Below are 12,635 nucleotides of genomic sequence, written 5' to 3' on the forward strand. Positions count from 1 at the left end.
CAGACTCATCAGATACTAATCAGCGTCCATCAGTCTTTCCCAGAGTAGTGTGTGTTGTCCATCCGTCATCCTCCCTCCAGAGTAGTGTAGTGTTGTTCCCATCCAGTCATTCTCTCCTCCAGAGTATGTTGTGTTGTCCCATCCAGTCATTCCTCACTCCCTCCAGAGTAGTGTTGTGTTGTCCCATCCAGTCATCTCCTCCCTCCAGAGTAGTGTATGTGTTGTCCCATCCAGTCTTCCTCCCTCCCGAAGTAGTGTAGTGTTGTCCATCCAGCTCCTCCTCCAGAGTAGTGTAGTGTTGTCCCATCCAGTTCATTTCCTCCCTCCTCCAGAGTAGTGTAGTGTTGTCCCATCCAGTCATTCCTCCCTCCAGAGTAGTGTAGTGTTCGTCCCATCCAGTCATTACCTCCCATCCCTCCAAGTAGTGTAGTGTTGTCCATCCAGTCATTCCCTCTCGAGTCAGAGTAGTGTAGTGTTGTCCCATCCAGTCATTCCTCCTCCAGAGTATGTGTGTTGTCCCATCCAGTCATTCCTCCCTCCAGAGTAGTGTAGTTTGTCCCATCCAGTCATTCCTCCTTCCTCCAGAGTAGTGTAGTGTTGTCCCATCCAGTCCTTTCCCTCCTCCGAGAGTAGTGTATGTTGTCCATTCCAGTCATTCCTCCCTCCAGAGTAGTGTAGTGTGTCCATCCAGTCATTCCTCCCTCCAGAGTAGTGTAGTGTTGTCCCATCCAGTCATTCCTCTCCCTCCAGAGTAGTGTAGTGTTGTCCCATCCAGTTCCATTCCCTCCCTCCAGAGTAGTGTAGTGTTGTCCCATCCAGTCATTCCTCCCTCCAGAGTAGTGTAGTGTTGTCCCCAGGATCCAGTCATTCCTCCCTCCAGAGTAGTGTAGTTTGTCCCATACCAGTCATTTCCTCTCTCCAGAGTAGTGTAGTGTTGTCCCATCCAGTCTTCTCCCTCCCTCCAGAGTAGTTTGTGTTGTCCCATCCAGTTTTCCTCTCCCTCCAGGGTAGTGTATAGTGTTGTCCCATCCAGTCATTCCCCTCCTCCAGAGTAGTGTAGTGTTGTCCATCCAGTCATTCCTCCCTCCTCCAGGTAGTGTTAGTGTGTCCATCCAGTCATTCCTCCCTCCAGCAGTAGATGTTAGTGTTGTTCCGCATCCAGTCATTCCTCCTCCAGAGTAGTGTAGTGTTGTCCCATCCAGTCATTCCTCCCTCCAGAGTAGTGTATGTTGTCCCATCCAGTCATTCCTCCCTCCAGAGTTATGTTAGTGTTGTCCCATCCAGTCATTCCTCCCTGCCCTCCAGTGTAGTAGTGTGTGTTGTCCCATCCCAGTCATTCCTCCCTCCAGAGTATGTAGTGTTGTCCATCCAGTCATTCCCCTCCTCCAGAGTAGTGTAGTGTTGTCCCATCCAGTCATTCCTCCTCCAGAGTAGTGTGTGTTGTCCCATCCAGTCATTCCTCCCCCCAGAGTAGTGTAGTGTTGTCCCATCCAGTCATCTCCTCCCTCCAGAGTTAGTGTAGTTGTTGTCCATCCAGTCATTTCCTCCCTCCAGTGAAGTAGTTGTGTGGTTGTCCCATCCTAGTCATTCTCCCTTCCAGAGTAGTGTAGTGTTGCCCCATCCAGTCATTCCTCCCTCCAGAGTAGTGTAGTGTTGTCCCATCCAGTCATTCCCTCTCCAGAGTAGTGTAGTGTTGTCCCATCCAGTCATTCCTCCCTCCAGAGTAGTGTAGTGTTGTCCATCCAGTCATCCTCCCTCCAGTAGTAGTGTCAGTGTTTGTCCCATCAGTCATTCCTCCTCCAGGACTGTGTATGTGTCCGTCATCCTCTCAGGTGTAAAGTGTGTGCATCCAGTCTCTCCTCCAGAGTTAGATTAGTGAGATAACATTACAAAATTTAATCCTGGTCTCAGATGTTCTGTCCAATCGCCGAGTTCATTTTTTCCTCCCTCTCAGTTGTCCTCAGCATTACGTCCCTGCGCATCGATGAGTAGACCTGTTTACAGGTGCGCGCTTCTCGCTGTCGTTCCCCATCGCTAGTCCATATTCCTCCCTCCAGAGATAGTTGTTGTAACTGTGTCTGTCCCATCCAGTCCATGGTCCTTCCCTCCATTAGGTGCAGGTTGCCCCGGTGTGGGCCGCCAGAATCAAAGCATCGGAAGGATGTTAGCAGTGTTCCCATCCGAGTCAGATAGCTTGTGCACCTCGCTCCAGAGTAGTAGATAGTTTGTAGTGTTAGTAGCAGTCAGGACCCTTTGTTCTCGGATCACATCCATGTCTCTCCGTTCGAGCGCACTTTTTACGAGCGGATCATCCCAGCTTCCTATTGCCTAGAGTTAGGCTGAGGTAAGATGTCTCTTTTGGTTCTATCACAACTCCGCCTATTGTGCGCGATTCATTCGCACTGGATGGGTATTGGACCGCCTGTACCCAAGCGTGATGTTTCCAGTTGATGGGCCGTATCCAGTCATTTCCTCCCTCCCCAGGGGGGGATAGGTTAGTAGGATCTAGTCGCTTGTCCATCCGAGCCATTCCTCCCTCCAGAGTAAGTGTTGTGTACCAGCGATACTAATAGTCTACATGGCTTTAACATGTGTGACAGGCTTCGGGACTCCATATGGATACAGTGCTGCAGCCGCCCCAGCCTATGGTAAGTCTGTAGGGTTAACACCTACCTCACTATTCTTTTCCTTCCTACACCTGTTGGAGGCCCTACTGGAAAACAACACTGTATATTCCCATTGAATCTGAGTTACATATAGAGGTCGAAATTGAAACTGAAGAATTGGGCGAATTTAAAAGCTAAATTAAAAGTGGAACTGATCATAACCTTTTGGTTCTTTCTGTGGTTGGAGCAAGCCTTGCTGCGCTTCTTCMCCCGCCTGAGTGTCCAGACTGCTGCTTGTTCTGCCCTTCTGCTTGTCCGTCCGTCCGTCCGTCTGCCCATCCTGACTCTCTGGACATCTCTCTCCTCTCCTCAGTGTAACCCCCCTGCTCTCTATCCACAGCCAGATAGCCCATTCAAAGCTGCCCAGCCCAGGCAGAGACCGATGCCACCAACACACACAAGGACCGTCTATATGGGTTATACCCACTAACACTACGTCTGTAGACTAGCTTCTAACCAAAGCTAGCTCTACTGTAATGCAGTACAATACACACAGTCACACACAACCTCTTCCAACCAATTGTATCTCAAAGCTCTACTATATCCTTATAAACAAGGGATACATTAACAGCGGAACTGTTTAATTCACTCTACACTAGGACTGTCCCCGACAAAAAAAAAGAGTTTATGTCGACCGAGAGTATCGTCACAAATGTTCCCTCAAATTATTTGTGTCACTGAGCAAATTCCAGGTCTGCTGGGCGCAAACTTGAACGTTGTGAAAATTCTGTGCAACTTCCAGCGCGTGTTTACTGTGAACACTGAGGCTGTACCCACTTTAAGTTTTACTGTGAACACTGAGGCTGTACCCACTTTAAGTTACAGTTTTACTGTGAACACTGAGGCTGTACCTGCTTTAAGTTACAGTTTTAACAGTGGTCAAGTATGCTACTGTGTATATTTGATCATAATGTAGACCTACCAGAGTGGCCTACCATCAAAAACTATGGTGATAATGCATCCACTTACATGCTGACCATACCAGACACGTCGTGTGCGCGAGCGTCACAAAATACATTTAGAAATCCATGTTATTCAATTATTGCACCCACACTCCTCGCGCGCGCCAATGAGCGTCTGCGATGCCAAGGGCTAAAATAGAACTCCTTTCTATTTCTGACGCAGATCGCGCTGCAAGTCCTGCCTCTCCCATCTCCTCATTGGTTTATAGAAGCAGGTACCCACATGCCATCTCCTCATTGGTTATACCCACGTGGGTGATTGAAAGACAAAATGTTTTGCCTGTTGTCGTGGTATTACTATGAAAGTGTAGATGCCAATCACCATATAAATTCAAAGATGAAAAAGCCTGGAAGGAGGAGAGATGACTAGAAACGATTCTCTTGGCCGTCTTGTGTGTGGATTAGTTGTCGGAGTAGGAGGGACGTGGTGGTGCACTTCAGGTAAAATAAACCCCACTGTTTTTATCCTAGGACAAATAGCTAGCAACTAGCAAGCTAGCTCAAATAGGACAAATTAGGGGATGGGCGGGGGGGTGGGGGGGGAAAAAAAAAAAAAAAAGACGAAAAACAGAAAATGTATTATTTTTCACAGGTTAATTTCCGCAATTCTACAACATTTGCCATGGGGGCGTAGAGAAAATGTTTGCCAGTTTTTAAAGCAATTTTTATGCTCTTCTACTCATTTGCCATGGGGCAGAGATAATTTTTTTTGCAATTACAAATGTGCAATTCCTGTAATTTAACCATTTTGTAATGACTAATGCCATGTTTATAGAATATCTGAATGACTAAAAAATCAATGGGGGCCCAGCTCGGAGGTAGGCCCCTGGGCACGTTCCTTGCGTGCCTGGCTCGGTATTTTGGCCTGATTACTTCAGTTTGAGATAGCTGACCTTCCACACTAGACTTTTCGCAAAATACCCTGGCTCACTATTACAGCCATGTAAAGTTGCGAACTTGTCACGTCTCGACCAGTCCTCGTACAACACTCGCCCGACAGTTGCCCTTTAAGCAAGCAAAGTGTAAACGAATTATTTTCGTTAAGCAACACTCTACCGTAAAATTGATAATAGGCAGAGCATGGTTTTTAAAAAAAGCTGAAATTAACATTTTCCTTATCTTTGAAACTTGTTTTATTGAATTACCTGTAATTGTAGTAACAGCCTGTTGCATTCTGAAGATTATCACCGTAGCTTTAAATCTCAATTTTTTTTTTCTTGCTTGAAACTTTCTTGAGCCACTCAGGCAAGAGACTCCCAGGGAATTATCAATGTTTAGTCTTCTATTTGCTTTTACCTCCATAGCAATCGACTTCTAATGATTTGATCAAAAAATTGAGGCTGTGGACCAAGAATGTTGCATTGCCAGCTACAAACGAAAAGGTAAGGCAATGATATTAATGTAAATTCAAATAGTAGATATCCTTCTTTTTCGCCAACCACTCTCAGACTCTCCTTCATCTCTCGTAGTGTGAATATGGCCTAACTACCATCAACCTTTTTAAGTTGACAATGAACTAATTGAGTACTGTCCAGTGATGGATATAAGCAGAAACTTGCTGATGGCACAACCATATTTTAAATTGCACTGGTGGTATTGGTACTATTCTTACTCTCAATAGTAAGTTGTCTGTCGGCCCTGCAATTAAAGCCAAAAATTGGTCTTATATTTTTTTAATTTCACTTTTATTTAACCAGGTAGGCCAGTTGAAGAACAAGTTCTATTTACCAACTGCGACCTGGCCAAGATAAAGCAAAGCAGTTGGACAAAACAACAACACAAGAGTATCTCCTTAGCAAGCGCAAACTAACTAGACTAAATTTGCCCATAACATAGTTTCAGAGATTGAGCTTTGTCGACCGGTACCCCAAAAATGAATGTCATTGGTTCAGAGTTTGTTTTGATATTTTTTAACCTGCGTGTCGTGATCGCGTTTGGTGTGGGGGGGCAAAATATCTTTATGCACGATAGCGCACGGCGCGAGCCGGTTTGGGTTCCGTGTAACATTTTAACATGGAAATAGTGTTTCTATCATTGCAAACCTACAGTAGCAGCCCAATGTGTGGTGTTTCAATCAATGCCTACAATAACATAATGCTTTTTGAAAAAAACTGCAGGGCTTGACATTAACCTGTTTATATTTTTTATTATTCATTTTATTTAACCTTTATTTAACTAGGCAAGTTCAGGTTAAGAACAAATTCTTATTTACAATGACGGCCTACCAAAAGGCCTCCTGCGGGGGCGGGGACGGGGGGCTGTGATTAAACATTTTAATAAAATATAACACAAAAACTGCATACGACAAAGAGACAACACTACATAGAGACCTAAGCAACACACAGCATAGCAGCAACACATGAAAACACAGCAACACAAACATGATAATAACATGGTAGCAACACAAATGGCAGCACAACATAGTAGCAACACAACATGGCAGCAGCAACAACATAGTAGCAGCACAAAACAGGGGTACAAACATTGTTGGGCACAGACAACATCACAAAGGGCAAGAGGGTAGAGGACAACATTACATCACGCAACGCAGCCACAACTGTCAGTAAGAGTGTTTATCCACTTGTCCTTCAGACAAGGAGGTGACTGAAAATGTTGCTGTGTTGTTTGATGCAAGAAAAAAKWTTAAAAAATAAAATGCATTATTATTCCAATACCATTATTACAGACAATCAGACATATTATGCTACCCTCTGCCTATTGGCTACTTAGCTTATTCAAGCCTGTCTCAAAATACAATGGTGGCTAATATTGGCCTCCCGAGTGGCGCACCGGTCTAAGGCATCACTAGAGACCCMRGTTCGATCCCGGTCTGTATCACAACCAGCTGGGAGTCCAATAGGGCGGCGCACAATTGGCCCAGGAGGCTTTACTTGGCTCCTCGCGCTCTAGCGACTCCTTGTGGTGGGCTGGGWGRGTGCGGGCTGACCTCGGTTGTCAGGTGACCGGTGTTTCCTCCGACACATTGGTGCGGCTGGCTTCCGGGTTAAGCTCGCAGGTGCATTTTGGCGGGTCATGTTTGGGAGGACGCATGACTTGACCTTGGCCTCCCGAGACCGTTGGGGAGTTGCAGCGATGAGACAAGATAACAATTGGGGAGAAAAGAAAGAAAGAAAGTGTGTAATATTGCGTTGATTTGATCACCATTCCCACAGTAAAGGGAAACGTTGACTTGATAGTGTTAACGAACAGGGAAACCTCTAAAAAGTTGAGTAAAGTTCAATCTCGTGCACCTCTCCGTGGGCAGATTTTTGTTATGCGCACTGCGAGGCAGTCTCGGSTCTACTGCGCGCCCGCACAACTCTTAGAGGGAACATTGGTCATCTGTTCTGATAAAATCATTATCATGTGGTTAATCAAAATTCTAAAAGTAACTTTTATTGCCAACTATGTAAAAATAGCCTACATAAAGCTAACAAATAACAACATTGAAGCCTGCAGGTAGAAAATATCCTGATAATAATAAATATCCTATAAATCACATTGGCTACACACTGAATGCAAGGAACTTGAAACATTGTATCAACTATCAACTTGGTACGGTCTTGAATTTCACGCTAGGCAAACTTGCATAAAATATTCTGCGCCAGTGAGCTTCGGACAGACACAGCTGTAGACGATTTGRGAAAAGAGATTTGAAGTTATCAATTAGGCCTATTTTCCACCAGATAAGAGCAGGACATATTTTTCCCCTTTCACACCGAGTGGTCAAAAGAGAGAGTTTTTTCCAATAGGCTACGTTGAGGAACTATTGTCATTCTCAATGGATGGAAAAACAGACTTTGTTTACTTGCTGTTTGAGGTGAAMAAAACATTACTTTGAGAACCTGTGGTGGTGGTGAGTTAAGACAATCAGAAACACTATCAGATCCCCAGATGGGCACATTTATATGCCTACATGTGCACGCTGGCCAGGTAGCCTAGACCTACTTCTATGGATAATCAGGTGCGCGTGCGCRCTCACTCAACCAGAACACAACAAATAAGATAGAGGAATACTGGTGGTACTGGTGTACCATCCCACGGCCTACGCAATGGATTAGTCTACTGAGACATGCGTGAATCAGACGGGTGTCTCGTGTGCCATACATTTTATAGATATTTGCTACTGCTCGACTAAAAAAATATTGCTCGACCAACAGCCTATCGACCAAACAATCGACCAGTCAACTAAATGGGATCAGCCCTACTGTCCACATAGTGTAGGCTTCCCACTCCTAGATTAGACTGGCTAGTCCTCTGGCTAGGCTGGCTGGTCCTCTGGCTGGTCCTCTGGCTAGGCTGGCTGGTCCTCTGGCTAGACTGGCTGGTCCTCTGGCTAGACTGGCTGGTCGGTCAGTCAGCTGTGGCCTGCTCAGTCTCTGCCAGGCAGCCAGTAGCTTGTCTAAGATCTCTGGAGGGTTTGAATATCTCCCATAGTCTCTTTCATCGCTACAAAACTAGATCAGATTCAATGTGCTCTGCTCTCCTCCACTCCTCTCCCCTCCCCTCCTCTCCCCTCCCCTCCCCTTTCACTCTCTCAGCATAATTCAATATAGCACTTAGCGGTTTGAGGACAGCAACACTCACGATGCTCAATCACTCACACCCACTTTGTCTTACAGATTATATGGTGATACTAGCCCAAAAAAATTGTGATGATTATGTGTAAAAAGAAGGAGAGAGAATATAATGACTCTCTCTCTGCTGCTCTCTCTCTTTCATTCCCTCCTCCCCTCCCTCCCTCCCTCCCTCGCCTCCCTCCCTCCTGCGCTCCCTCCCTCTCCCCCTCCTCCCCCCTCTCTCCTCCTCCCCATCACACAAACCCCTAACTCTGAAACCAACTGGTCCTTGTGTGTTGTTGCGTGGCACTGGCGAGGCCCTCCCCCTCTGTTCACAGAGAGAGCTGCCTGTTTCTGGGTCTGGGGGCTTTGAATGAATCTTATGTTCCGGATGGGAGACTGGACCGGGCTGGTTACAGGGTAGACACACATATTCTAAAAGGAACCGCCAGAGAACCATGGGTTCGTATTCACAAAGAGTCTCAGTGTAGGGAGTGCTGATATAGGATCAGTTTTGCCTTTGACAGGTGGGACCTGTCCATATAGAGCTCAGCACTCCTGCTCTATATACTTTTTTGAATATGGGCTTAGACCTAGCATGGGGCTGGACTCCAGGCTCCATATTCCTTTATTTAGAACTGGGGAGTGCTGTACGGTTTGGTATTATCCAGGTATACAGTGATCATAAACATTCACCCGTTGGATCTTCCACATTTTGTTGCGTTACAAAGTGGATTGAAGCAGATGTAATTGTTATTTTTTGTCATTGATCTACACCAAGTACTCACATAATGTCAAAGTAAAAGAAAATTCTACATATTTTTTACAAATTAATACTTTTTCCATAACTAAAATATGTTGTTGCAAAAGTATTCATCCCTTTTTTCAGAGGGTGAATCACATAAGTCACATGGACTCACTCTGTGTTGAAATAATAGTGGTTTACTTGAAGAAAGGACAGACCTGCACTCACTGAAATATTCTTTAAATATTCATGTATTTTGTCAGAACAACAGACAGGCAGCTTTTGGAGAACAATAGTCATCCACCCACATTTATAGATGACAACACATTGCCATACTGTTATTATTTTACATCCATTAAATACTGTTCAAAAAGAAAGACGCTGTACTGAAATGTGTTTGTTTTCCAAATGCTGACGAAGGACGGACGCCGAAACGCGTCCATTTGTTTAAGACTGCTGCTGCTAAAAATATATATTAAAAGTTCAAGAATATTTGAGTGAGTGCAGGTTGTTTCCTTTCTTCAAGTATGGCTTTTGAAACCCGGCACCAAATACTTTTGTTATACTACAACGAATTTGATCTGAGCCGCCAATTCTCTTTTTGAAATAATAGAATTGACATGATTGTTGAATGACTTCCCCTTCCTCGTCCCCAACATACAACAAACTAAGGTCTCTCAGTCCAGTATTCCATTTCAAACACAGATTCAAGATTCAAGGACCTTTTTTGAAAGCCCTCATAGAGAAGCGGCATGATTGGTAGATGGTAACAATAACAAATCAGACATTTGAATATTCTCTTTTAAGCTATGGTTCAAGTTATATAATTATGGTGGTGTGTATTTACCACTAGACTCGAAGATGCGTGTCTTTTGAACTGCAGCTGCATCATGTATGCAACAAGGCACTAAAGTAATACCTTAAAAAAACATGACAAAGGAACACACTTTTTGGCCTTAATGCAAAGCCTTATGTTTGGTGCAACACCACACATCACTGAGTAACTGTCTCCTTATTTTAAAGCATGGTGTTGGCTGCATCATGGTATTGGTATGCTTGACATCGGCAAAGACTGGGTAATTTTTCCAGGATAAAAGCAAACGCAATGGCGCTAAGCAAAGGTAAAATCCTAGAGGAAAACCTGATTCAGTCTTCTGTCCATCAGTAACTGGAGGATGAATTCACCTTTCAGCAGGACAATAACCTAAAACACAAGGACAAATCTACACTGGAGTTGCTTACCAAGAAGACAGTGAATGTTCCTGAGTGGCCAAGTTACTGTTGTGACTTAAATCTGCTTGATGATCGATGGTAAGACTTGAAAGTTGCTCTCTAGCCATGATCCCCAACACCTTGACATCTTGAAATTAATAATGGGCAAATATTGCACAATCCAGGTGTGCAAAGCTCTTAAGCCTTGTTCACACTGCCTGCCTTAATACATTCAACTAATTAGCTAGGTAGCTATTTAGCTATTAGCTAGGTAGCTATTAGCTAGGTAGCTATTTAGCTTTCTAGCACATTCAGTAATTTGTTTGTAAAATAAATAAATAAATAACAACCACATGTTCTTGTCAAACTGTCAACAGAGTAGCTAGCAAGCAACAAGTTATGCCAAGTAACAGTCTAAAACCACTTGAGGGTAAGAATATCAGATTTCACAGTTTAGACACAAGTCACATGCCCAGGAATCAAATTTGTATCGGACTTCAAACCACCTACGAAGGTTTGAAATGTGMACTTGAGTCACTTCAAACTGCCAATGTGAACAAGGCTTTAGAGACTTGCCTAATAAGACTCACAGCTGTAATCACTGCCAAAGGTGTATCTTACATGTATTGACTGAGGGGGGTGAATACTTATCTAATCAGGATATTAATGTTTTCTTTTTCATTCATCTTTAAAAATGTTCGAATTTTTCTTCCACTTTGACATTACAGAATATTTTGTGTAGATCGTTGACCAAAAATTATAATTACATCCATTTTAATCCCATTTTGTAACACAATAAAATGTGAAGAAATCCAAGTGGGTGAATACTTATGATAGTCTATGGGCCAGGACCGTAAGGTCTAAAATACCCAATTTAACCCTTGTGGCTCGGCCCGACCCAGCCTGGTCTCTGCCTGCTATATTACCAGTGTTCCTTTAGTACCCGCCCAGTCGTGTCAGTCATGGCATTATTGAAGTCCTGGTATTGGCTGCTGTGAGATCAGATAACATATCCTGTCCACTACCCCCCCAGTCCCCATCAGTGCTTCTGAGATGCTGTTGCATGCTGGTTAATTGTCCCCACTATAGTCTATCTATCTATCTATCTGACTCTCACTGGTGTGTGGCGCTCAGCCTCGTGTTGCTGCTTTGGGATTTCTATATGGGTTCAAGACTGTGAGAAACACACACTCAAGAACACACACTCAAGAACACAATAATATCCTTTCCATATTACAGTACCTATAAACAAAGACACAAAGAAACCAGCCAACCAACCACAGCCCTGCATTGTTCACCACCATTGACATGTTGGTCTTCCTTRCTCCTCCTCTCTCACACATTGCCCCTCTGTGTTCTACTGTATAGCTCTGCACACAGGGTCTGTCTAGGGCCTAGACCATAGAAATTAAATGAATAGAGCAATGCTGCTTTGACGATAGCATTTAAAAAATGGATAACCTGGTATTCTATTGATTCTAGTTCTGTGGCCTAGACTCTGGGTATAGTAGCTAGTAGATCAGAACAGAAGCGTTTGTTTTTCTTTTGCCCTGCCTGCCGTGGACTCATGTGGAGTATTTTCTGTTTTCATGTCTCCCCTCAAGGTTTCTCCCCCAACAGAATGCTTCTGTTGCCTGTTATGAAAATACCCACCTACCCCATCCCCCACTACTCCTTCTTTTAGAACAGGGACCCCAAAACACCCCACTAGAAGGGATTCTGAGTCTTTTTATTTGTCCTACATATGGAGGGAGAAGTGAACAAAAGGACTTGAGCAGAAGATGATTTGTAAAAGAAGTGTATTTTGCTGATAAAGATTTCTAAAAAATGAAATAAAAATAAAACTTGAAGGATTTGTACTGTGAATTGTTACCTCATTCTTTTGAATCTAAATTATATCAGACTTTTTTGTTATTCGTTGTTTCTGTTCTTAAGTAGGAAAGATTTAGGCCTTGCAATTTGACACAGAACACATTCTCTGTAACCCTGAGCTGTGTGAAGGATGCATAGCAATTATAATGGAACTATTGTGGACAAATAAAACCTTTACCGGTATATATCCTACAACAATCTGAGCACTGCCTGTTGTCTAACTGAAACAAGGGACAGTAATAGTATATACAGCCTTATGGGCTACGCTATTGTAGCACTCTCTATTTGGCTAGAGAAGCTATTTCCTGGTTGGAACAGGAAGTTACATGGTGGTGGCATGGGAGCAGAGATTTTAGCAGTGTAGTGATTCAGTACCAGAGGTCAACATAATTATAATAATTTGTACACTGTAAATTGACCACAAAATATATTGTATTTGAAAATAGATATTCTAATAGTTCGAAGCTCAGACCTACTGCTGTCATTTCATTACATTTCAATTCAGTTTATTTAGGGAGAATTCCGATTATAATTTCAGTTTAAATCCTGAATTGACTGAATGAAATGGAATGACCAATTTTTTTGCCTCTATGTGATGTATCTTGATGGATAATCATCA

General features: G+C 43.6%; 1 protein-coding gene and 1 long non-coding RNA gene across 2 annotated transcripts in view; both read left to right on the forward strand.

Annotated features, from left to right (window-relative positions):
- Positions 1-1,838, forward strand: part of LOC112069314 (spermatid perinuclear RNA-binding protein-like) — a 228,774-nt gene extending 226,936 nt beyond the window's left edge. Inside the window, exon 13 of the mRNA XM_024136621.2 lies at positions 1,833-1,838. Within this exon, the coding sequence (XP_023992389.2) occupies positions 1,833-1,838 (6 nt within the window). The remainder of the gene's footprint in view (positions 1-1,832) is intronic.
- A 729-nt stretch (positions 1,839-2,567) lies between these two features.
- Positions 2,568-12,010, forward strand: LOC112069313 (uncharacterized). The gene is made up of 2 exons (XR_002893716.2): positions 2,568-2,648; positions 11,749-12,010. It is a non-coding gene; the product is annotated as an uncharacterized lncRNA (long non-coding RNA).
- Positions 12,011-12,635: the final 625 nt, after the last annotated feature.

The sequence above is a fragment of the Salvelinus sp. IW2-2015 genome, unplaced genomic scaffold (genome assembly GCF_002910315.2).
Source record: "Salvelinus sp. IW2-2015 unplaced genomic scaffold, ASM291031v2 Un_scaffold976, whole genome shotgun sequence".
Lineage (NCBI taxonomy): Eukaryota > Metazoa > Chordata > Actinopteri > Salmoniformes > Salmonidae > Salvelinus > Salvelinus sp. IW2-2015.